At 46.7% G+C, this 26746-nt stretch overlaps 1 protein-coding gene across 2 annotated transcripts in view; it reads right to left on the bottom strand.

The window, feature by feature from the left end:
* LOC121289826 (hexokinase-2-like) overlaps positions 1–21309 on the bottom strand; it is a 70048-nt gene extending 48739 nt beyond the window's left edge. The window contains exons 1-2 of one of the 2 annotated variants that reach the window (XM_041209707.1): positions 21088–21309; positions 7210–7372 (exon numbers count right to left, since the gene is read on the bottom strand). In XM_041209707.1, coding sequence (XP_041065641.1) covers positions 7210–7372; positions 21088–21150 — 226 coding nt within the window. In that variant the 5' untranslated portion in view covers positions 21151–21309. Of the gene's footprint in view, positions 1–7209; positions 7373–21087 lie in introns of those variants that run through there. The other variant, XM_041209708.1, reaches the window with a different exon arrangement.
* Positions 21310–26746: the final 5437 nt, after the last annotated feature.

Raw genomic sequence — 26746 nt, forward strand, 5'->3', positions numbered from 1 at the left:
CTGGAGCTGGGAACACTGACTTCCAATAACCACAACCATCTTCCTTTGTGCTGTGTATGACTCCAACCAGCGGAGAGTTTTCCCCATGATTCCCATTGACTCCAGTTTTCCTTAATGCCAGACTTGGTCAAATGCTGCCTCGATGTCATGGGCAGTCACTCTCACCTCACCTCGGGAGGCTGTAATGAGGTAGGGAGCCAAGCGGCCTTGGCGGAACCCAAACTGGGCAACAGTGAGCAGGTTAATGGGTAAGTGCCACTCAACAGCACTATCGACAACACCTCCTGTCACTTTGCTGATGATCAAGAGCAGAGTCAGTTGTCCCCTTCAACGATAGCAAACGATTACCAGGCTTGGCAAGAGGCAGTTAAGTGGGCCATTAATTGCCCACCCCATCCCGCAATCCCCCGCCCACCATCATTAACCGGTGGCCCAAGATTCAGCGATGAGATAAGGCCTCGGGTGGGTGTAGTACCAACAGAAGCCACCACCTGCCTAGTGGCACTGCATTCAGTAGAGCCGCTGGCTTCAAGGGCCTTGCTCCCACAGGGCTGTCCAGTTAAGTGCCTGGTGGTAGTAAATACAGCGGCCCTCCCCTTAAAGGGCACTCGCTGGCTCTCCAGCGACGGGCAAGACCAGTGTCGCCTCCATTAAATACCGCCCAATATGCCTTCATCGTAACTGTCTTCTTGCTGTTCATTTCTTGCACCACTGCCTGGGCAGATTGTGCTCCATTTATCTGGAAGCGGAAAGACACAAGGGCAATTTGAATTTGAAATCTGAGCAATCCAGTACAAGACTGGATACATTCAGAGTACAGATGAAAACTCAGCTTGGGAGTTCAGCTTACTTTCAAAACACAATGTTAGAATTTCTAATGATATGGGGGCAGCAACAGATCAAACAATCGGCAATCTCCATAGCTGCACCCTCAGTACTGAAAGAGTTTCTACAGTGCGTTCAGTGTTTGCTGCTTTGTTGTGTCTCAGTCATGGGTAGAAATTTATGTTTTGGAACACGACGTTTGCAACTGCCAGCCCTCCTCGAGGCACTTATGCTTAACACACAAGTATCAGACATCAAGTGGGCCCAAGAGGAAATTTAAGAGGTTTGGTACGGGGAACCCTCTGGCGAGCTGGGACCTCCATTATATCCTTACCCCCTGTCCAGGCTGCAGCCCACCCATGCTCAGAGCCTCACCACATGCAGCGACCCTCGAAAGCACGTGCAGTGTCAGTACCTGGGCTAGAGGCAGAGAGTGTGAAAGCGAGGGACAGTGGGCGCAATTTAATGCCCTGTCCCCTGGCAGGTTTGGCGGCCGGGGTGTGGGTTTGGCATTTAATCAGGCAACAGGATGGCAAGTTGGGGCCCCACCACCTTCCCACCTCTGCCCCGATAAGGCCTATGGAAGGAAGGTTCGTAGATGGCCTTCCCACCCCATTGCCAATTTAGTTTTTAATTGGGCAATTAATGGCCCACTTAAGTTCCTTTTGCCACCACCACTGGTATTAGCCCAGCAGCAGGTGAGGGGCTTGCCATGCAGGAGCACGATGAGCAAATCAGTGCAGGGTTGCTTGCAGGCTCCTCATTGGTTGGGGGAGGTCCTCATTCAAATGCATTCAGTGCCTGACTGAGGGGTCCAGCATGGTTGGGTGGGTGAGGAGGGGCGGGCGACTCTGCTGAGAGTCAGTTCCCAGCCTGCTGCCCTCCCCACGACACCCCATCCCGCAATCCCCCGCTCACCATCATTCACTGGTGGCCCGGGATTCAGCGATGAGACAAGGCCTCAGGTGGGTGTAGTACCAGCAGCAGCCACTGCCAGCCTAGTGGTGCTGCGTTCAGTAGAGCCGCCAGCTTCAAGGGCCTTGATCCCACAGGGAAGGCCCAGGGCTGTCCAGTTAAGTGCCAAGTGGTAGTAAATACAGTGGCCCTCCCCTGAAAGGGCACTCGCTGGCTCTCCAGTGACGGGCAAGGCCTGTGGTGTCTCCATTAATTCCACCCAATGTGCCTTCATCATCAGTGTCTTCTGGCTGTTCACTTCTTGCACCACTGCCAGGGCAGATTGTGCTCCATTTACCTAGAAGCGGAAAGACACAAAAGCAAGGCTGTGGTGCAGGGAGCAGTGACAATGTAAGAGGGTGCATCCTTCCACCATCTGCAGCCGGTAAATCGGAAGAGCGTGTGTGGGATGAGGGGGAGGTGGGATGTGAAGAGGAGGAGGATTAGCTTTGGGCACATCATCATCTTCAATGGTCTCATCTCCGAGACGTTTTACAGCCTCAGCAATGGCATCGCAACAAACCCCAACACCATCCCCCACGAGGGAGTTAAAACATGGAGGCTCCTGCGCCCCCTCCAGTTAGATCCTGTTGCCTCCAGTTGTGCACCTCCATGGCCCTGCAAGAGAGACCGAGGTATGCTGAACCTGCAGCAAAGTGCCTGGGTGATGTGGCTGTCCTGGTTGAACAGCTGGCAGCCTGTGCAAGAGGAGGGACGATGACGTAGCAATGATGTCACTGGCCTAGTAATCCAGAGGCCCAGGCTAATGCTCTGGGGCCATGGGTTCAAATCCCACCAGGGGCGGCTGGTGGAGTTTAAATTAACAGCTAGTCTCAGTAATGGTGACAATGAAACCACTGCTGATTGTTATAAACACCCCATCTGGTCACAAATGACCTTTAGGGAAGGAAATCTGCCGTCCTTACCCGATCTGGCCTACATGTGACTCCAGGCCCACAGCAATGCGGTTGACTCTTAACTGCCCTCTGAAATAGCCTCCCAAGTCAGTTCAAGGGGCAATTAGGGAGGGGCAACAAATGCTGGCTTTGCCAGTAGTTGTCCTGGCATCTTTATTTGCTGTGTCTTTTATACAAATGCATACTGGTTTAGTTGGAAGGCCTGATGGGCTGGGCTAGTCTCCTGTGGCCCTCATTTTCATATGTTTGTATTCTCTAACTTACCAGGCCTGAGGGAAAAGAGACAAGAATCTCAAAAAAAAATCCCCGAAATAGTTCGCATGGTATCTGCAGCCATCCGTGTGAGGTGCATCCCCCTCAGGCCCCACAACTGCTTCAAGCTAGTTTTTACTGGTATTATCCTACACTAGAAGCAAACATTCCACAAACACCTTTGAAGCTTCTATTATGGGCTTAGTTTTAAATGGAATAAAAGGTGTCACGAGTCCATCCAATTCAAATCAGCTGAATTTACTGTATGGTGAATGCTTGTCAATAGTTTCTTTAACCTATACTATTTTCACCCTTAGCTTTCTTTCCTGAAATTGCCAGCTTGTGATAAGAAATCACTTTACCAGCCCCTCGGAGGTCTCCTGTACTCTACTCTCATTGCCGCACTGCATGAGCGAACCCAGACACTGAATTGTTAAGGGATTTAGAGCTAAAATAATCCACTTCACGCCCAACAGGGTCACTGCTGTGCACAGCAGACGATTCTAAAGGTCGATGACTGATTTAGCACCTCTCCCTTTATAATCGCTCGTATATCTATCAGTACAAGAAGCTTACTCTGCATCTAACCTGTTCTGTGTCTCATCCCTGCTTTACATTTAACTACTGACCAAGCAGGGAAAGTTCTTTTTAAAGTCATACAATATTCTTTCAAGGGGTTGCTGGCTGGACCAGCATTTATTACACACCCCTAATTGCCCTTGAGAAGGTGGTGGTGAGCTGCCTTCTTGAGCTGCTGCAGTCCATGTGGTTAAGTACACCTACAAGTGCTCCTGCCTCTGGCCCCAACATTCAGCACTTTAAAAAAAATAAATAAATCACTAACAAATTAAGATTGCTTCATTCAAAAATCAAAAATGGGGTTTGACCATCTTGGTCCTCACAGGGACTTGGGTTCCTGGAGGGGAAGGGATCGCAACAACAAACACGCCAAAGGGGCACTGTTTTAAAATTAGGAGTCACCCTTTTAGGACAGAGATGAGGAGAAATGTTTTTCTCTCAGAGGGTTGTGCAACTTTGGAACTCTCTGCCTCAGAAGGTGGTGAAGGCAGGGTCACTGAATCTTTTTAAGGCAGAGGTAGATTGATTCCCTTGCCTAACGAGAATCTAAGGTTAGCGGAGGTAGATGGGAATGTGGAAATCGAAACCTAAGACGATCAGCTGTGATTTTAATGAATGGTGGAGCAGGCTCGAGGGGCCGAATGGCCTACTCCTGTTCCTATTTCTTAAGCTTGCGTGTGTTAAATTGGAGAACAGCTGATAACAGAAAGGGGCATCGCCACGCGCGATTAACCCATGCCCATTGTGTGCAATGGTGCCAGCTTCATGCTGTCTGCTCATTCTAATAATTGCTGCATGCTGCTAAGTGCTCCCAGTGCAGTTTATCGACTACACACATCCACGCCAACTTGTGTACAGATCTTGGGCCCCATCCTCTCCAGCATGGAAGGAGTGGTTCCTTCCTTTGAAAGCCAATGTAGGGCAGTGCCAATGGCTCAGCTTCTGTGGCAGCATAAGCAGCAGCTGCCCAACATCTGAGTGTGGCGGTGCAGGATGTTACCATCATGGTGCCAGGGACCAATGCTTGTCGAGGCTTCCAGGCCCCCGCAGCAGCCCAGCCGCCTGCTCTCTCAGCTGGGTTCCCCGGGTTGCTGAGGCGCTGCCCCCGGGGAGTGGCAACGGCCACTCCCTGCAGCACAAACCTGCTGCCCTCCCTCAGAGTGGCAGCATTCGTGCTCCCACCACTGCCACTTCCCCCAACGGCCTTTACAGCCCAGGGCTGCTCACGGTCAGCCTTTCTGCAGCCTCCTCCACCAGCCACGCTGGGTAGCACTGCGTCAGAGCATGAGGAATGTGGAGTATATGCTCTAAGGGAAATGTAAAAGGATGTTTATGCAGGCACTAGGATGTGATTTAATTTATAAATTAATTTAATTTATAAATGTGTGTTTGGTGCTGGCTTTTATCTTTGGTTAACAGGATGCAGTGCTGGGCAGTGACAGTGGAATGCTGAGGGCTGTGGGACTGTTTGGCAAATGGGGAAATCAAAGGGAGTATACTGGTTGCGCTACTGATTTAATACTTCACGTACAGACCAGGCAGAAACGCAATCTAGCTTGCATCTTCCTTTTCTCTTCCTCTTCTTCTACCACCTCCTCCTCGGACCTGGTCCCCAGCTTCTCACCTGTTAATGGTGGTGAAGGCTGTTTCCTCGAGGTAGTGAGGTTGTGCAACATGGAGCAGACCATCACAAGTCTTGAGACACGCTCGGCCAAGTATTGCGGTCCAGGCAGGGGAATTGTTGGTTATAATGCTTCATGATCCTCCTCTCATCCCTCTTAATCTCATCCAATCAGCATAGCTTCCTATTCCTTTTTCATTCGTGTGTTTATCTAGCTTCCCTTAAATGCACCATGCTACAACGGAACATAATGAAGTAGAATTCGAGTATGAGTGTGCTATGCGCAAGAGTGTGCAGCTCATAAATACAAAGCAAAATGAGTTCCCCTCTGAGTCACGAAGGCGCGAGAGGCCATTTGGCCCATCGATTCTGTGCTGGCTTGCCATAGAACAATCCAGTCAGTCTCATTCCCTGCTCTATCCCCATAGCCCTGCAAGTTTATTTCCTTCAAGTGTCCATCCAATTTCCTTTTGAAATCATTCATCGTCTCCACTTCCACCACCCAATAGGCAGTGAGTTCCAGCTCATTACCACCCACTGCATTAACAAACAGTTCTTCCTCATATTGCCCCCCACCGTCCTCCGCATCTCTTGTCCATCTTGTGCCTCATTGCTTGTTAGGGTGTCCTGTTTCACCATTAGGTAGTAGGATTACGTAAGGGCCATGAGGTCACCTCCCACGCTCTTATCAGGATTCTTGTGTCTCTAGCACAAGCACTGAAACTTGTCTTTGGCTAAGTTAACGGCCTTCTCTGTCTTGCGTTTATCAGGTCAGGAAATTGCGATGGAGGCTTTCTTTCTATGAGACAGAGCTATTCCTTTAATATTCAATGAATTTCTTACGATTTTATAAAAGTTATACGTGATTGATTACAAACACAAATCCGTGTCCCCCTAGTCCTTGCACCATCAGCCAATGGGAACAGCTTTTCTTTGTCTACCTTATCTTAACATGTCAGAATCTTGTCCACCTCTATCAAATGTCCCCTCAATCTCCTTTGCTCCAAGGAGAACAACCCCAGCTTCTCCAACCTAACCTTGTGGCTAAAACCCCTCATCCCTGGAACCATTCTGGTAAATCTCCTCCTCACCCTCTCAAGGCCCTCACAACCTTCCTAAAGTGTGGTGACCAGAACTGGACACAATCCTCTAGTTGTGGCCTAACCAGAGCTTTATAAAGGTTCAGTATAACATTCCCTGCTTTTGTACTCAGTACCTCTATTTATGAAGCCCAAGATCCCATTACTCTCTAAGATAAAAGCAAAATACTGTAGATGCTGGAAATCCGAAATAAAAACAGAAAATGCTGGGAAAAAAAATCAGGCAGCTTCTGCTGAGAGAGAAACAGAGTTAACATTTCGAGTCCGTATGACTCTTCTTCAGAACTCTGACTCAAAACGTTAACTCTGCCTCTCTCTCCGCCAGACCTGCTGAGTTTTGCCCAGCATTTTCCATCTTTATTTCATTATTCCCTCTCCATACCCTGCCACTTCCAAAGATTTAAGCACGTGAATCTCCATTTGAAGCAACTATTGCAGTTAAACCATTTCCTTTTACTCTTTAGTTCTCCAATCGATGACAGTCAGCCATTTCCTAAGGTCATGAGTGTAAGACGAAAAGCTTCAGCATATGTCTTTCTTAGCAGCAACATTCTCGAGCACTAGTCCTGTGCTCGGCCACGTAAAGCCACAGCAATTCAAACCTGAAGTCAAAACGAATTGCACAAGAAAGAGCGTGCTCATCCAAAGGAAAGGCATTCCCAAAACTCATCATTAGCACATTCCTCAGCTAATATCACGCCATCAACACCCCTTTGTCCTTTTGTCTATGACATCTTTGGCAATCTCTTCTTTGCCTCCACCTATCACTGGCCCTCTACCCAGCTCTACCTGTCCCACCCCCCTCAACCAGCTAATATTTCACCTCATTTCTCTATTTCCTTAGTTCTGATGAAGAGTCATTCGGACTCAAAACATTAACTGTGTTCCTCTCCGTAGATGCTGTCAGACCTGCTGAGTTTTTCCAGCTATTTTTGTTTTTATCCCCAAAACTTCCCCTTACCTGTTCCGTCAGGGGTTGACCTGACGAACGTCGGCAACATCTTGACGGATGAGGTTGGGTTGGTATCTCTCCGAAGGCCTTGCTCCATCTTTATCAGGAAGCGATTGGATACATCGTGCAATGTTTCATCTGACAACCTCAGGTGATAAAGGTACTTGTCCACCTGGTGTAAAAAGACACAGGAGTCAGGTTGCCTGAGTCGGAAGGTTGAGTTATGGGGTGGGGAGGGGGGCTGGGGGCGGACTAGAACCTGACTGGTTTTCGTATGCCTCACCTAGAGAGTGGGGGGAGCTCTGGTAAGATTCACTTTCCGATTACTGTTCACCCTCCCCTCCCTCCTCTTGCACGTGTGCAAATACCAGCTGAAAGGTCATGGAGCAGTGTCATTTCCCAACAAAAGGTGGGCCGACTAACTACCCAGTTGAAGCCAGGCCCAGCTTTCATTTCCTCACGTCGTGGCTGCCATGTAACATAGATTTAGAATTTAGCCCATCTCCTCATTAGTTGGTACATTCTCAAGATGGGCAACGTCCAGTGATAAGAGCATAAGCATTAGAAGCAGGAGGTCATTCAGCCTGCTCTGCCATTCAATAAGATCCTGACTAACTGGATGTGGCCCTAACTCCACTTTCCTGTCTGTCCTCCAATAACCCTTGACCCCCACTGTCGATCAAAAATCTATCGAATTTAGCCTTAAATACATTCAATGACCCAGCCCCCACTGCTCTCTGGGGAAGAGAATTCCACAGATTAACAAGCCCGAGAGAAGAAATTCCTCCTCACCTCTGTCTTCAATGGGAGACTCATTTTTAAACTGTGCTCCCTTGTTCTGGATTCCCCCAAAAAGAGAAACATCATTTCAGCATCTACCCTGTCACTTGCCCCCTCAGAATCTTATATGTTTCAATAAGATCACCTCTCATTCTTCCAAACTCCAATGAGTATAGGCCCAACCTTTCTTCATAAAACAACCCCTTCACCCCAGGAATCAGCCTAGTGAACCTTCTCTGAACAGCTTCCAATACAAATGTATTTCTCCTCAAGATTATCAAAGTAGATGATTGAGTGCCACAAATTGCATAGGCTAAGAAAGAAAAGGAGCAACTTGTATTTTATTCATTCACGGGATGTGGGCATCGCTGGCTGGGCCAGCATTTATTACCCATCCCTAACTGACTTTGAGAAGGTGGTAGTGAGCTGCCTTCTTGAACCACTGCACCCCGTGTGGTGTAGGTTACAACTGAGTGGCTTGCTTGGCCATTTCAAAGGACAGTTAAGTGTCAAACACATTGCTGTGGGTCTGGAGTCACATGTAGGCCAGACCAGGTAAGGACAGCAGATTTCCCTCCTTAAAGGACATTAGTGAACCAGATGGGTTTTTACAACAATTGTTTCACTGTCATCATTAAAACTTTTAAATGCAGGTTTTTATTGAATTTAGATTTCACCATCAGCCGTGGTGGGATTTGAACCTGGGTCTCTGGGTGACTAGTCCAGTGACAATACCATTACCCTCCCATAACCTGCCATGTCAGTGGTGGGGCGGGCATTGGATAACTTCCCTGCTCTTCCTCTAAAATGCAACGGTATCTTGTACGTTCACCTCACCCACAAAATAAAGGCCCCTCTGACACTGCGGCAGTCCCTCAGAACCAGGCAGTAAGTGTAGCCTAAACTACACACTCGGGTCCCTCGAATGAGGCTTGAACCCACAAGCTTCTAACTCACAAGGCGAGCGTGCGACAGAGGCAAGCCAGCATCTGTTAGCTTTGCCATTACTGGGGACCCTGAGATCCATCTAAAGAATGGGCTCATTAATCCAGCACTGTTATTGAGAGTGCATCCTCCAACATAACAGAATGGAACAAACGGAACGGTTTGTCAATTACTTCCTAATTCTAAAGTTGTAGCAGTCTGTCAATTCGACAGTCCTCTTACTGTAAGTCAGTGACAAATGGAGCTTGTTAAGCTCCCCGTATGCACAGATGAAGCACAAAGGGAGATGTCACAAAAAACAAATGAGTAGTTCCAGTGAAGGGGCAATAAAACTGCACACGTTTACTGTTGACTCACTTTTACTTGTCATTTTAGTGGATGGTTCCTGCCTGGCCCAATGGGAGTGCTTTATAAACCCCACTTGAGGCTTGTACACCAGGCTGACAACTCAGTGCAGTCCTGAGGGAGTGCTGCACTGTCGAAGGTGCTGTCTTTCAAATGCAATGTCAAACTAAGGGCATGTCTGGTGGCAGAAAAAATCCAAATAACAACTTCATAAAGAGGAGCAGGGACTTATCCCAGTGTCCTGGTCAATAAAAGGACATTTTTTTCTATTCATTGATGGCTATCACTGGCGAGGCCAGCATTTATTACCCATCCCTAATTGCGCTGCCTTCTTGAACCGCTGCAGTCCATGTGGTGTAGGTACACCCACGGTGCTGTTAGGGACGGAGTTCCAGGATTTTGACCCAGTGACAGTGAAGGGACGAGGATATATTCCCAAGTCAAGATGGTGTGTAATTTGGGAGGGGAACTTCCAGGCGGTGGTGTTCCCATGTATCTGCTGCCCTTGTCCTTCTAGATGGTAGCAGTCGTAGGTTTGGAAGGTGCTGTTGAAGGAATGTGCTGGCATGTGGGAAAATAGCATAGAAAGGTGTGCTGAAAAGGCCGAGATGTGAAAGAATGAGGGGAAGAGGGGTACGTGGAACATAAAAACCAGCAGACTAGTTGAGCCAGTTCCAGCATTCCATGCCAGAAAAAACACACAAAGTTAGTATGCAGGTACAACAAGCAATTAGGAAGGTTTTGACTACAATAGTAGCTGGTGAGACCTGGAGTCATTCATTGTACACAATTTTGGTTTCTTCATCTAAGGAAGGATATTCCTGCCTTGAAGGCAACAGAGAGTCACCATAAATCGATTTCTAGGGTGGCATAGGGTGCTCTATAATGAGAGGCTGATAGTTTGGGCCTTTATTCTCTGGGGCTTAGAAGAATGAGAGATCACTTCATTGAATCATAATTATACATTTGGTGCTACAGAACTTGAGTATTGCTGACAAGAGAGGCATGTTGAAGTTTTCCATCTTGCACTACTTCGGACACTTTGCAAGAATACCAATATAAGGGAAAAACAACAATTTATACTGTATGTGAAGAGAGTGCTGATTGGTTGGCAAGTGGACTCTGATTGGTAAAGGAGTTGCCAATGGAGAATGTACCAGTGATGGTGACTAGTAGTTAACTGCCAAGCATGGTTTGAAATTTAAATCAGGCAGCTTGACCCTGATTGGTCAAGGCATTGCCCTGAGGAATGAGTCAGCAAATATTTTCCTTCTGATGTTGGTATGCTTGGAGTGTCCTGATGATTGCAAGGTGAAAAGCTTTGACGTGTATCTTTTTTTAGCAATACTGAAGTATAATTGCAGGCCTATGGGGAAAAGGCAGGTGGGTAAGTTGCCAAAGAGATTATCTCCCAATCGCGATAACCTTCCATAACAAAAACCACCAGTGGATAACACTGATCAAAGCCTTTGGAACAGATCCTGCCTGGCCCCATGGGCTCCTCTCAGCTGGAGGTAGGTGGTGCCTGACACCACCCAGGCCTGGCTGTGTACACGTCTACACAGCAATTTATTGGCTGTTGCAATGGGCTCCTTGCCCTCCTTGCATTCAACCACAGCGTGAAAGCAGGAAATCAGCCAGCAATCTCGGATTGAGATAGGTGGTGATGCCTGACCCAGTCGATCAGCCTGCCAACCAGGGCTGGTTAGGGCAGCAGTTAATCAGTACAGAGCAAAATAATGTTACAGAGTTAAAGGAACACATTAATTCACTCTCTTTATCACACACACAAAAATATGAAGCTACTTTGGGCTGAAGTGTCAAGTTTTTTTCTTGCCTCTTTCTCCCTTAACTACCCGCCCCGCCCCCTGATTGGTAAAGCTGGAAAAGGAAGTCCATAGCAACAGCCAATAAATTGCTGTGTAGACGTGTACACAGCCAGGCCTGGGTGGTGTCAGGAGGGAAATCCGATCACTGGGTAGAGCCCAGTCAAATCTGGAACGCTGATTCCATAGAGTGCCACTTGGCTGTTCGGCAGTTCCACTGGTGATGCCCTCACCCATGGCTCAGGTGAGAGTCTTTCCACATTACAGGGAACATACGTTTCACAAAAGCATTGTTCTCTTTCCTCTCTCTCTCTACCCCCCCCCCCCCCCAACTCTCTGAATAAAATCAACACGAGTCGTCCGCCTCATACACACCAGGCACTCAGCAGAGGAAAGTGGGCTACATTTCTCTGGCAAGACGTTGTTCAGCGGAGAGGTAAAACTACTGAAACCTTCCTTCACAGGTTAGGTTCCGCAAACCTTTTGGAAATAAAAAGTGCTCGGCAAATGTCAGGGGGGGTCGTTCTGTTTGGTGCAGTCGAATTAGTGACAGTAAAGTCAAAGTATGTGTTTGCGTACACTGCAAAAGATTACAGCCCCTCTCCCTGCCCCTTATTGGGAAAATTATAAATCCTAACCTTCTGCTTCAAGACTGCTTTTTAAGCGTGAAATAATCGCTTGCAGGCAAGTTATGAAATGCTGGGCTTATAGCCTACGTGACACAAGGCATGAAGCAATCATCTACAGGAGGCGGTGGAGAGAAGGCAATTCAATGTTAATCCGCCAAAGATACTTTGTTTGAACAGAGGCAGGATGGCTATAATGGGCAAGCCATTGTCAAACTGATCCCAAGTGTGAAATAACAGTGTTCACTTAATTGGAATGCGCCAATTAAAGGCTTGATTTACCATTAATGGCCATTTATGTTTCTACTCGGCTACCTGCGTCAGTCTTTATTACCTAAGAATAGGCAACATCATGTTAAATTAGCACAAATGATTAAATAGTCACAGCCTGGAAACTAACTGAACCGATCTCAATTGTGGACATCTGAATAATCTGTAGGAGGGAGCAACACAACTACTTCTCCATGTTACACTGCTGTACACTCTTTAGGCACAGATTGGTATGTACCACTAGAGAGGACACATTCAGACTGACATGAGACAAGGCATCCTACAGAGTCACCATGACCCAAAAAGTGCATTATATTCTTAGGATTCATCTCAGCTGATGTTCTCAAGACAAATCCATCATATGTGATACTTTAATATACCAAGCAATCTTTTGTTCCCCTCACTGGGACAAAACCAGCATATATTAGCTGCTCCTAATTGACCACAGTGATGGTCAGGGTTGTCCAGTCACTTCAGAGGGCAGTTAAGAGTTCGCCAAGTTGGCACAGGACAACAACAACTTAGTCATGGAGGTCTACAGCACAGAAAAGGGTCCTTCGGCCCATCGAATCTGTGCCGGTCAAACAAGTACCTAATTATAAAAACAAAAAAACTGCGAATGCTGGAAATCCAAAACAAAAACAGAATTACCTGGAAAAACTCAGCAGGTCTGGCAGCATCGGCGGAGAAGAAAAGAGTTGACGTTTCGAGTCCTCATGACCCTTCGACAGAACTTGCGTTCGAGTCCAAGAAAGAGTTGAAATATAAGCTGGTTTAAGGTGTGTGTGTGGGGGGGCGGAGAGATAGAGAGACAAAGAGGTGGGGGGGGGGTGGGGGCTGTGGTTGTAGGGACAAACAAGCAGTGATAAAAGCAGATCATCAAAAGATGTCAACGACAATAGTACAATAGAACACATAGGTGTTAAAATTAAAGTTGGTGATATTATCTAAACGAATGTGCTAATTAAGAATGGATGGTAGGGCACTCAAGGTATAGCTCTAATGGTTTTTTTTTATATAATGGAAATAGGTGGGAAAAGGAAAATCTTTATAATTTATTGGAAAAAAAAGGGAAGGGGGAAACAGAAAGGGGGTGGGGATGGGGGAGGGAGCTCACGACCTAAAGTTGTTGAATTCAATATTCAGTCCGGAAGGCTGTAAAGTCCCTAGTCGGGAGATGAGGTGTTGTTCCTCCAGTTTGCGTTGGGCTTCACTGGAACAATGCAGCAAGCCAAGGACAGACACGTGGGCAAGAGAGCAGGGTGGAGTGTTGAAAGTACCTAATTATTCTAATCCCATTTTCCAGCACTAGGCCCATAGCCTTGTATGCCATGGCATCGCAAGTGCACATCCAAATACTTCTTAAATGTTATGAGGGTTTCTGCCTCTACCACCCTTTCAGGCAGTGAGTTCCAGATTCCCACCACCCTCTGGGTGAAAAAATTCTTCCTCACATCCCCTCTAAACCTCCTGCCCCTTACCTTAAATCTATGTCCCCTGGTTATTGATCCCTCCACCAAGGGGAAAAGTTCCTTCCTGTCTACCCTATCTATGCCTCTCATAATTTTATACACCTCAATCATGTCCCCCCTCAATCTCCTCTGCTCAAGCAAAAATAACCCTAGTCTATCCAATCTCTCCTAACTAAAACTCTCCAGCCCAGGCAACATCCTGGTAAATCTCCTCTTATATTTTGAAAGCACCTTCAAAGCCAACCCCAAGGTGCTTCATAGCAACATTATAAAACAAAGTGTGACTCCTGAGCCATGTGAGGAGGTATTAAATCGGATGACCAAAATCTCGGTCAAAAAGGCAGGTTTTATGGAGCGTCTTAAAGGAGGAAGAGGTGTAGGGAGGGCATCTCAGAGCTTGGGGCCCAGGCAGCTGAAGGCATGGCTGCCAATGGTGGAGCAATTCAAATCAGGGTTAGGGTTAGGGGATGCTCAAGAGGCCGGAATTAGAGGAGCACAGATATCTCGGGAGGGTTGTGGAGATGGAGGTGATTACAGAGATAGGGACGGGAGAGGCCGTGGAGGGATTTGAAAACATGGTTGAGAATTTTAAAATTTAAGACGTTGCTTGACTGGGAACCAGTGTAGGTCAGCGAGCACAGGGGCTGATCAGAGAATGGGACTCACTGAGAGTTAAGACTCAGGCAGTAGAGTTTTGGATGAGCTCCAGTTTACAGAGGGTAGAATGTGGGAGACCAGGTAGAAGCGTGTCAGAATAGTCAAGTCTAGAGGTAACGAAGGCAGGGATGAGGGTTTCAGCAGCGGACAAGCTGAGTCAGGGAAGAAGTCGGGTGATGTTACGGAGGTGGAAATAGGCAGTCTTAATAGCACAGATAGGAGTTCAGAAACTCATCTCAGGGTCAAATGTGACATCAAGGTTGCGAACAGACTGGTTCAATCTCAGATAAAAACAAAATACTGCAGATGCTGGAAATCTGAAACAGAAATAAAAATAGCTGGAAAAACTCAGCAGGTCTGACAGCATCTGTGGAGAGGAATACAGTTCAGATAAAGAGTCATACAAACTCGAAACGTTAACTGTGTTCCTCTCTGCAGATGCTGTCAGACCTGCTGAGTTTTTCCAGCTATTTTTCTTTTTGTTTCTGGTTCAATCTCAGACTGTTGCCAGGGAGAGGGATGGAGTTGGTGGCTAGGGAATAGAGTTTGGAGCAGGGACCAAAAACAACAGCTTCCGTGTTCTGAGTTGGGAGGAAATTTTCCCTCGTGCAGTACTGGACATCAGACAAGTAGCCTGGGACCAGAGTAACATATAAACCGGATTAGGTAAGGACCAAAATGTCCTTCCACAAAGGACATTTGCAAACAGGTGGATTTTTATAGTGATCTGACCGGATCACAGTGACTTATAAGAATGAATTAGACTTTCTCAAACTGCCAGAAGGGACTTAAGTGACGTTCTCTGGATGACATGACCACCTCTGAGCTACCCGAAGCCACAAAATCAAAAGGCTGTTCAGTGGTGAGGCCACAGCTGGAGTACTGTGTGCAGCTCTGGTCACCACATTAAAGGAAGGATGTGATTGCACTGGAGGGGGCGCAGAGGAGATTCGCCAAGATGTTGCCTGGGATGAAACATTTAAGTTATGAAGAGAGGTTGGATAGGCTTGGGTTGTTTTGGTTGGAGCAGAGAAGACTGAGGGGCGACCTGATCGAGGTGTACAAGATTATGAGGGGTATGGACAGAGTGGATAGGGAGCAGCTGTTCCCTTTAGTTGAAGGGTCAGTCACAAGGGGGCATTAGTTCAAGGTGAGGGGCAAGAGGTTTAGGGGGATGTGAGGAAAAACTTTTTTACCCAGAGGGTGGTGACGGTCTGGAATGCGCTGCCTGGGAGGGTGGTGGAGGCGGGTTGCCTCACATCCTTTAAAAAGTACCTGGATGATCACTTGGTACATCATAACCTTCAAGGCTAAGGGCCAAGTGCTGGTAAAAGGGATTAGGTAGGTAGGTCAGGTTTTTCTCACGTGTCAGTGCAGACTCGATGGGCCGAAGAGCCTCTTCTGCATGCTGAGATTCTGTAAAAATGGAGCCTCGATGTAATTGGTCAGTAAACTGTGCATATTGGGAAATGCTTGCAGGGTTGGAGAATGTGCAGTTTCGCAATGGCTGAGGCATCACATGTATTACTCTACTGCTCCAACACCACAAATCACTTCCCTTAAGTCCCTTCAGAGGCCAACGGCAGTGGTAGGTCAGAATCCAGCCTTGGGCCATCTCAGTATGAAAGAAATGTGAAGCGGTCCGGTAAAAGCTATCATCAGCCTGCACCATTGTCCTTCCCAAATGAACAGCACTAAAAACTTCACTCAGAGGGGAAAGTGATGTGAAAGTGGGGAGATACAATGTACCCTCCCACATCATTCAAACCCTTCACTCAGCCACATGCCCTGGCCCCCACTGAATCCACACCATTTCAACCCAGGTTTCAATCACACCAGGGCCAAGGCTTCTAGCCTGGTCGATTGTAACGAGTGCCACTCTTATCAGATCCTGGGAGGTGCAGGCCAGCAAGCGGGCCTGCTGTCTGGGGAATGGGCCCAGCACACCTTGGAGGAAAGGGCAGCTTTGAATAGAAATCCAAGCCGTCTTGATAAAACATCACCCCACCCCCTGCTTTACAGAAAGCATGAGGTGATCTTAGAATAATCAACCTAGAACAGCTATATTCATAATAGATCTTAATGCTGGATTATCCCAATTCTTAACAAGCCTAATATCTTCTCATGTCTTATCATGCTCCTGTGAAGAACCTTTGGCTATTTTAGTACATTAAACATGCTTTATAAATATGAGGCATTGTTCTGGAGCTATACAGCACCCTGTAAACTCTGCCTTATCTGTTTCCTTGTGATAGAATTTACAAAATATTCTCCTAGATTATCACAATTTCAGCCTCATTTGGCCAGGCTCAGGGACAGTTAAGAGTAGCTGTCCAGCCCAGCGAAAAGCCAACAGCAGGACCACAGGGGTGTTCTCCAGAGCTCAGGAGTAGGGGCCACTACTATTTCAGATGTGCAGTAACAACTTTAGTTTTGCAGAACAGGGCAGAATCTGGAATGTTGCAGGTGACCTGGAACTTGGAAATGGAGAACAACAGTCGGGAGTTAGTGAGAGAGAGAGAGAGAGAGACAGACAGACAAGCTGTTGGAATGGGCAGGCACAAGGTAAATGAAAAGTAATGCAGGAAAGATTGAAGGGAGACAATTCTAAAGGTGATGCAAGAAAAAAGGGAGACGAGGGTATTCATGCTAAATATCTTTGAAAAGGGCAAGGCAGCTTAGCAAATCAGTGAATGGTGTATACAAGATCCTAGGCTTTATCAATAGAGCTGAAAGAGTGCAAAGCAGTGAATGGTGTATACAAGATCCTAGGCTTTATCAATAGAGCTGAAAGAGTGCAAAGCAGTGAATGGTGTATACAAGATCCTAGGCTTTATCAATAGAGCTGAAAGGGTGCAAAAGCAAAAAAGGTCAAGGTGAACTATTGCCCCGATTCAGCCCCAGCCAGAGTATTGTGTCCAGTTCTGGGCACCATACTTTAAGATGTGGAGACTTTGAAGAAGGATTTCCTGGAATGGTTCCAGGGATAAGGGATTATAGTTAAGCAGATAGGGTACAGCGGCTGGAGTTGTTCTCCTCCGAGCAGAGGAGGCTGAAAGGGAATTGGACAGGGACATTTAAAATCAAGGGGTAAGTGAGGAGAAACCGTTTCCAATGGCTGAATGCTTGGCAAACACAAGGTACAGATTTAAGGTAGTTGGCAAAAAGCAGCAACGGCACAAGATTTTTACACAAGTGCTTAGGATTTGGGATGCACTGCCACTACACAGCAGACTGGAGAGCAAAATTCTAGGTCATGGAATAAAAAGAAAAGTAGGCACTTGGATAAGAAATTGGCTGAGTGCCAGGAAATAATGAGCATCATGATAATGATTGTTTTTCAGATTGGAGGAAGGTTTGTAATGGAGGACTCCAGGGGGCAGTGTTGGGATTCTTGCTCTTTCTGACATATATTAATGACCTAGACTGTGGTGTGCAGGGCCTGATTTCAAAATTTGCAGATGATACGAAGATTGGAAATGTTGTCAACTGTGATGGGGCTAGTCTTGAACTTCAAAAGGACAGACATGTTGGTGGCTTGGGCAGATAAAGTGTGAGGTGATTCATTTTGGCAGGAGGAATATGGAGTGACTGGACAAAATAAAGGGAGAGACTCCAAAGGAGGTGCAGGAATAGAGGGACCTTGGTGTGTACATACATAGGGTATTGGAGATAGCAGGGCAGGTTGAGAGGGCAGTTAATAAAGCATATAGTATCTTAGGTTTTATTAATAGGGGCATTGAGTACAAGAGTAAGGAGCTCATGTTAAACTTGTATAAGACAGTAGTTAGGCCTCATCTGGAGCACTGCGCCCAGTTCTGGGTGCCATATATGAGGAAGAGTGTGAAAGCATTGGAGGGAGTACAGAGCAGATTCACAAGAATGATTCCTGGGATGAAGAACTGTAGCTATGAGGATAGATTGGAGAGGTTGGGACTGTTTTCCTTGGAGAAAAGGCAGCTGAGAGGAGACTTGACAGAGGGATTCAAGATCCTGAGGGGTATGGACAGGGTAAACAGTGAGAAACTGTTCCCACTCAAGAGAATATTGAGAACTAGAGGGCACAGATTCAAAATAATTGGCAAAAGGAGTAAAAGTGAGGTGAGGGAAAAATGTTTCACCCAGAGGGTGGTTGGAGTCTGGAATGAACTTCCTGAAAGGATACAGGAGGCAGGTTCAACTGAGGTATTCAAAAGCGAATTGGATTGCTACCTGAAAAGATAAGGCAGGGGGAGTGGGACTAGGTGGAATGCTCATTCGGTGAGCCACTGCAGACTCAGTGCGCCGAAAGGCCTCCTCCTGCACGGTAAAGATTCTGTGACACTATCTAACAGGATGGTGAATAGGATACATGATTGAAAGGGCAAGCATTGCTGGGATAGCGAAAAGAGCAGGGGAGCAGGACTAACTGGACTGCCCTCCCAAAGGACCATCAGGGACTCGATGGGCCGAATAACGGCCTCCCATACTGTACCACACCACCCTATCTGATAAATGAGGAAGCCATGAACGCCAGAGAAGAGGTGACGCAGAGTTAAAAGGGGTTGCAAAATGAGGAAGTAGGGAGAAAATTAGCAATGAACTGGTTATAAAGTTATTATATATATAGTTATAAAGATAAAGGCCACTGAGGAAGGTTTTCTGAATCACTCAGGCACAGCAAACACCAGAAAATCAAAAGGGGTTTTGGGGTCAGGGGAGTTTATTCCTTTACAGACAAGCACTCCAACCTGTCTAATTTGCCTGTACACATGGAACACAGGCAGTCAGGTGAGCAAGCAACACACCAACCCAAGATAAATTAGACAAATCTCCCAAAGCAACAGAATGACTCACACAACTGTTATTTTGGGAAAGGGCCATTGGGTGTTAATCAGTTTGCAACTACATCTTGTAGTCTGATCTGGCATGAATGAAATAGGTTATGCAAACAGAACCTGAGTAGCTATCACTGAAAAAAAGTGCTGTCGTGTCCCAGCAGTGCTCACATTGCGATATCGGGTGCAGTCTGCAAGTGGTTTAACATCTGCCAGTGTTGACAGAAAACTGTGAGGGAACTTAACATCCTGGTTTGAAGTTCCATGGCCAATGGATTAAAAAGACAGTAAAATACCTCCAGGTGGTAAGAGGCAATCCCACAGCATGTAGTTCAGCAGAAACATAAAAATGTGCCCTTTGGAAATCAACTAAGAATAGGGAACAATAGCCTTAAAATCAGACCAGGAAAATCATAGGGAAAGAAATTCATTATAAAATACTTCAGCCGTGATCAATGCTGTTCTTTGAGTTTTCATCCCAAGTAGCATCAGCAGTCAGTAGTTTGGGGAATGAAAATGAATTAACCACGAATTGAAATTGGTTGTTTCCAGACACACATACTATAGAGACACGCAAAGTGCTGTCAGGTGCTGCACGTATAGTAAGTCATTATTGTCCATTAACTTTCTTGCCTCTATTGGGTTGATGTGTTTCCGAGGAATAGCTGGGCCATAAGAGGTAGGAGCAGAAGTAGGCCATTCGGTCCATCGAGTCTGCTGTCTGCTCCACCATTCAATGTGATCATGGCTGATCTGATTATTCTCAACTCCACTTGCCTGCCTTTTCCCCATAACCCCCAAGACCCTTACTGATTAAAAACCTGTCTATCTCAGCTTTGAATATACTTAACGACCCAGCCTCTACAGCCCTCTACAGTAAAGAATTCCAGATTCACTACCCTCTGAGAGAAGAAATCCCTCCTCATCTCTGTCTTAAATGGGCACTCCCTTACTCTGAGATTATGCCCTCTGGTCCCAGATGATCCCACAAGGAGAAACAACTAGTACATGTACTTCAATTATCCTTAAAGACCCTTTTTGGAAATTCTCAAATTCTGGTGCCAACATAGAATCACAGTTATAACAGTGTAGAAGGAAGCCATTCAGCCCATCGCATCAGCACTGGCTCTCAGTGTTTTAACTTAGTGCCAGTCTCCTGCCTTATCCCCTGCACAAGGAAATTTAAATGCCCGATTCCTACTGCTCACTGTATCAAGAAACCTTTTCCTGGAAACCATGGAGAAGAAACGTCTCCAATTGGAACTGTCCTTCAATCTTCATGAGGAATTTGAAGATTTGGGGTGGGGGCAAAGGTGTGAGGATTTTTTCTCTGTTCTTGACAACCAACCAGCAACAAAAAAAAGGAAAACCTGGACCAACTGATCACGAGAAAGAGAGTCACAGTGCCCATGTGCAGAAGAAACGAGGCTAAAGCATTAAGTGAGCATTCAGTCACAGGACCCAATACGCAGTGTCCATCAGAACCCCGCTCGACCTTGAAACATTGCCCCTCAATGTTAAAATCCTGCTAATATATGATAATAAAAAATATCCTGTTTAATACAGACACCTCAGCCCCTTAATGTTAAAATCCTGCTAAGATATAATAATAAAAAATTGTCCTGTTTAATACAGACACCTCAGCCTCTCAATGTTAAAATCCTGCTAATATATAATAAAAAATTGTCCTGTTTAATACAGACACCTCAGCACATGGCAAGCCCAATAACGAAACGTACAGCCCCACATTCATCGCATCCCCTCACAACTTTTCGAGAATGAATCATATCCCACACACAAGCTCTGCATTCTGCTGCATTATCAGGCCCTCAGAGGCCCTCTTTGCAATTGTCCTGACAGACAACGTGCTTTTGTAAGAAGCCACAGGAAGCAGCACCTTCCCTACCCACCTCCCTCCCCCCGCCCCAAAAGCCGTCACTGCTTTTCCAGCTGCGTTTCACAAGAAATCTTGATTTCTCAATTGCGGGGAATTACCCCAAACATCATAATTTCAGAGCACGGAAACAAATTACGAGAAGCAGAAGGAGATGACAGTAAGTCAGCTGTGATAAGGGAAAGAGTTCATTTTATGCTGAAATTGTACGAGAGCAAATGGAGAAAACTTACCCAACAAGAAGCACTTTCTTACCTTCTGTACCTGATCATGTTTCAGCTCTGTAAAGTAATAAGCCAAAAGGTGCGACGCTATCATTTTATCTGCTAAAGGAAGATGGTTAAAGTTAACCCGAGCAATTGGTGGAGCGTGCTAATACTGGGACAATTCCCCCGTTGCCGGTTCCGTACGGAATTACTGTACAGGCTCTCACGCTGAATGAGTGTGAGACACACACTGACTGGGCCGCCTGTTACAACTGCCTCCACGCCACTACGGATCTTTCTCCCGCTGGCAGGATGAAAGCCTCTTTGAGGCACGTCACAGCATCCTATTCGGCCTCCCTCTGCCCATTGGCAGGATGCTGTGGGTGTGCCTGTGACTAACCCGTTTCTCAGCTCCTTATTTGACTTTGAGGGGGATGGGCCGCTTCGAACATCCCAGCCCACTGCATGCCTGAGACAGAGAGCCGCTTTTAAAGGCACAGAGACTTTTCTGGAGGAGCCCGGAGTCAGACAGCCCGGGACATCTTTACAGCAAAAACAAAAATACCTGGAAAAACTCAGCAGGTCTGACAGTATCTGCGGAGAAGAGCACAGTTAATGTTTAGAGTCCGTATGACTCCTCAACAGAACTAAGTAAAAATAGAAAGGAGGTGAAACTAGGAGGTGAAATATAACCTTGTTTAAGGGGGGGGGGGGTTGGGACAGATAGAGCTGGATAGAGGGCCAGTGATAGGTGGGGATAACCAAAAGATGTCACAGACAAAAAGACAAATAGGTGTTGAAGGTGGTGATATTATCTGAGGAATGTGCCAATTAAGGGTAGAAAGCAGGACAAGCAAGAATAGCCAAGTGGTTATGGTACTGGGTTTGTAACCCCAAGATCAAGAGTTCAAATCTCACAATGGCAAACTATGAAGAAATGTAACTTCATCTGAAACAGATGGAAATAGGTTTGTACTTGAAAGAGTTACAGATAGCCCTAGTGGGGGTGGAGGGATTGAAATAGGGTAGAGATAAAACAATGGATAGAAATACATTTAAAAATAAGGAAATAGGTGGGAAAAGAAAAATCTATATATCTTTACAGCACAGAGTCAGGCAGCATCTTTACAGCACACAGACAGAGTCAGGTAGCCTGAGACATCTTTACAGCACACAGACAGAGTCAGGCAGCATGGGACATCTTTACAGCACACAGACAGAGTCAGGCAGCCTGAGACATCTTTACAGCACACAGACAGAGTCAGGCAGCGTGGGACATCTTTACAGCACACAGACAGAGTCAGGCAGCCTGAGACATCTTTACAGCACACAGACAGAGTCAGGCAGCGTGGGACATCTTTACAGCACACAGACAGAGTCAGGCAGCCTGAGACATCTTTACAGCACACAGACAGAGTCAGGCAGCCCGGGACTTCTTTACAACGCACAGAGTTAGAGAGATGTGGGATGAGGGTATGAAGTGGGAGATGTGGTGGGGAGAGAGCGGGGAAGAGCGAAGGGAGATGGAAAGAGGTGAGGGCAGAGGGGAAAATGGGTTCATAAGAACATAAGTGCTTGGAGCAGGAGTTGGAAATTCAGCCCCTCGAGCCTGCCCTACCATTTAATATGATCATGGCTGATCTAATTTCATCCTCAACTCCAATTTCCTGCCCTCTCCCCATAACCTTTGAACCCATTACTAATTAAAAATCTGTCTATCTCCTCCTTAAATTTATTCAGCGTCCCGGCATCCACTGCACTCTGAGGTAGTGAATTCCACAGATTCATGAACCTTTGAGAAAAGTAATTCCTCCTCATCTCTGATTTAAATCTACCATCCCTTAGCTTAAAACTATGGCCTCTCATTCTAGAATGCCCCACAAGGGGGAACATCCGCTCCACGTCTACTTTGTCTATCCCCTTTAGCATCTTATATACCTCAATTAGGTTTCCTCTCATCCTTCCAAACTCTAGCGAGTATAGGCCTAACCTGCTCAATCTCTCCTCACAAGACAAGCCCCATATCTCTGGAATCAATCTAGTGAACCTCCTCTGAACCGCCTCCAATGCAACTACATCCTTCCTCAAGTAAGGGAACCAAAACAGTGCACAGTACTCCAGGTGCAGTCTCACCAATGCCTTGTACAGTTGCAACAACACTTCCCTGTTTTTATACTCTATTCCTTTAGCAATAAATGCCAAATTTCCATTTGCCTTCCTTATTACCTGCTGTACCTGCACAGGGGTAGGGGCAGAGGGGAAAAGGCTAAGAGTTTGAGGACAGAGCAGAAGGGGAGGGGGAGTGTGGGTGGAGGGAAAGGGTAGGGGCAGGAGTGTAGTAGGAAGGAGAGGTGAGACAGAGGAAGGGGTGGGGCAGAGGAGGGGCAGAAGTCGAGCAATGGGGGAGAGGAGGGACAAGGTGATGCAGTGAAAGGGAGCAAGGTGGAGAATGGAGGGGGAGGGGATGGGTTGGGCAAAAGTGGGGAGGGACTGGATAAGGAGGAGGGGCAGTGTTAGGAGCTGAGGAAGAGGGATAGCACTGAAGGAGGTGGAGCGGAGGGGAGGAGGGAGGGGGTTGCGGAATGTGGTGGTGTGGGGATTAGAGGAGGTGAGAACAAGCACAGAAAGGGCCTGTGAGTGGAACTATTGTTGGATGAAACGTCAGCCTTGGCCCAGTGGTACTCATGCCTCTGAGTCGGAGGTTGTGGGCGAGCCTGTCTTGACAGGGGCAGGGACATAAAATGCCATGAGCCATTCAAAACTCACTGCCTTTGGCGGGAATGGAAAATCCCACCAGCAGGAGGGGGTGTAAAATTCCACCCTGTGAGTTCAAGCTCAGGGTCCTGCAGTGTGCTTAAGCCCACCATCCAGACTGACACCAGACTGTAGAGTGCTGGATCACTGAGCTGAGGCATTTGGGCAAGATATTGAACGGTGGCTCTTAGATCCTTCTCAGGTTGGCAGAGCAGCACCCATGCCACTATTCGAAGAAGGGCCTCTCCTCATGTTCAGACCAACATTCATCTCCCAGCAGCACTATGGGAACTGATTAACTCATTGCAGCTTGTCGCAAGTTGTGTGCAAATTGGTTGCTCCAACTCCTCACGCTGGGAAGATACATTTTGGGATGTCACGATAATCGACAAGCTGCCACCTCAACATCAGCTCTTACTCTGGTTCATACTCGCAAAGGGAGAGAAGGCGAAGCTCGTTTGCCCAGCCTGCTATTAAAATCTGCTACCATAACAAGATTAAACAATGGTACCTCTCACTGGTCAGCACCAGCCAGATAAGTATCCAGGCTGCCTCCAGAAAGTGCCAGTGTGTTTGGGTGGGTAAACCTGGTGAGGGGCAGCCTTTACCAAGTAAATGCCCTCCAGAGGGGCATGGGCCTTCAGTTAGCCACTGACATCCACAGTCTGCCAACTGCACCCCAGATGCCATATAGGACACAAAAACAAAAATAGCTGGGAAAACTCAGCAGGTCTGACAGCATCTGCAGCGAGGAAAACAGTTCTGATAAGGAGTCATACAGACTCGAAATGTCAACAGTGTTCCTCTGCGCTATCAGAGTTGCTATCAGACCTGCTGAGTTTTCTCAACTATTTTTATTTTTGATTCATATTTCCAGCACTCGCAATATTTTGCTTTTACCATGTAGGATATGTCAATGAAAGTGCAATGAAGGTCACTTTGAGGACCTTTGAAATACAGGCAACAGGAACTGACAGGACAACACATTGGGCCACAGTTCAAGGGCAGACTTTACATCATGACTTTCGCAACAAAGACATCCCACCCAAAACAAAAAAATGCATTAAAACAGAAAATGCTAGAAAAACTCAGCAGGTCTGGCAGCATCTGTGGAGAGAAAAACATAGTTAACGTTTCGAGTTCATATAACTCTTATTCAGAGCTCTGAAGGAGAGACACACAGACTCAAAACGTTAACTCTGTTTCTCTCTCCACAGATGCTGCCAGACCTGCTGAGTTTTTCCAGCATTTTCTGTTTTTATTTCAGATTGCCAGCATCTGTGGCAGTTTGCTTTCACCACAAATGGATTTCAGTCTTTTGGTGAAGAATGGTTGTAAGGGCATTATATTGAAAATGAATTGACGGCCAGAGTCTACCTTCAGTGTTTCATCAAAGCACTAGTTTTATGCATCTCCAACCAGAGTTAAATTAGCAATCGTACTGCAATTAGCCCCAAGGACATGGGTAAGGAGGTGGAGGGGGGGGGTGGGGGGAGCGCGGTGTGTGGGGTGGTGGTGAGGAATAATTGCAACAAGAAAAGCCTGGCGTGGATCTCACTGCAGATGAACTAACCCAAGCTGCAATATGCAAACACACATAGGTGTCAGGAGCAAGCTCGAGACCAGGTTTTCCCACATCACATTCTCGGGATTCATCATGAGGAACCAGGCAACATAGAGGCTGGCAGCCGGTCCCATGAGCAAGTTGAAACATCACACAAAGCATGGACAAGGGCACAGGGGATGTTGGCTCCTGCCTCAACGCACGCCAGCTGGGGTTTATACTTTCAGGAGAGAAAAATCAACGTCATGTTGGCCACTGGTGTGTTCCAAGGACATAATACCCCGACAAAGTGAAAGCAAACCGTTATCCATTAAAGGAAATCAGTCATCTGCATTACAATACATTCTGTTCTCAAGGAAAAACCACAGAGGTACATTGTGTTCCTTGCAATGAATAGTGCAGGTTGAGTACTTCGAGCATGTGGTATCTTTAGAAGCAATAGAGGTAGGAGAAAGAGGAGCACTTGCATTTACATATTTCCTATCACGGCCAATGAGCAACATTGAACATAAGAACATAAGAACTAGGAGCAGGAGTTGGCAATTCAGCCCCTCGAGCCTGCCCCGCCATTCATTATGATCATGGCTGATCTCATTTGGCCTCAACTCCAAGTGCCATCATTCCACCAAAGTAAGGAAATGCCAATTTGTAGCCAGCAAGACAGCGCAGACAGTGATGCAACACATGGTTAGTTTTGGTGAATTGGTTGGAACATGGTTTATTCCGTCTTGGATTTCTTTGGTGTATCTCTTCTGGCCTCATATAACAGACAAATTGCAGGAAATGGACTAACAGCCCAGAATTTAAATCCTGCCATGGCAAACTGAATTCGGGAGGTGAGCACTGCAAATAAATGACTGCATTGTCATAAAGGTTTTCACAGAGTGGAAACTGTCATCCCTAAATGACCCAGGCCACCTATGGCTCCAGTCTCACACTCCAGCATCAATGGCATTACAATTGAACAGAAACTCAACTGGACCAGACACATAAATGCCATATTGCTACAGTAATTCAGAAGCTGCAGTAGGTAACTCAACTCCTGACTCCCCAAAGCTTGTCCACCATCCATCTAGCAGTCAGGGGTGCTCTCTGCTTGCCTGGATGAGCCCAGCACCAACAACGCAAACATTTCAACACCATCCAGAACAAAGCAGCCTGCTTGATCATCACCCCACCATCCACCTTAAACGCTCACTCCCTCCAGCAGCACAGAGCCCATTGGCAGCAATGTGTACCATCTACAAGATGCACTGCAGCAACCTGCCAAAGCTCCTTCGGCAGCACCTTCCAAACCCATGGCCTCTGCCATCTAGAAGGACAATGACAAGGGCAGATAGATGGGAACACCACCACCTGGAAGTTCCCCTTCAAGTCACTCACCATCCTG

This window comes from Carcharodon carcharias, chromosome 17 (genome assembly GCF_017639515.1).
Source record: "Carcharodon carcharias isolate sCarCar2 chromosome 17, sCarCar2.pri, whole genome shotgun sequence".
In the NCBI taxonomy this organism is placed as follows: domain Eukaryota; kingdom Metazoa; phylum Chordata; class Chondrichthyes; order Lamniformes; family Lamnidae; genus Carcharodon; species Carcharodon carcharias.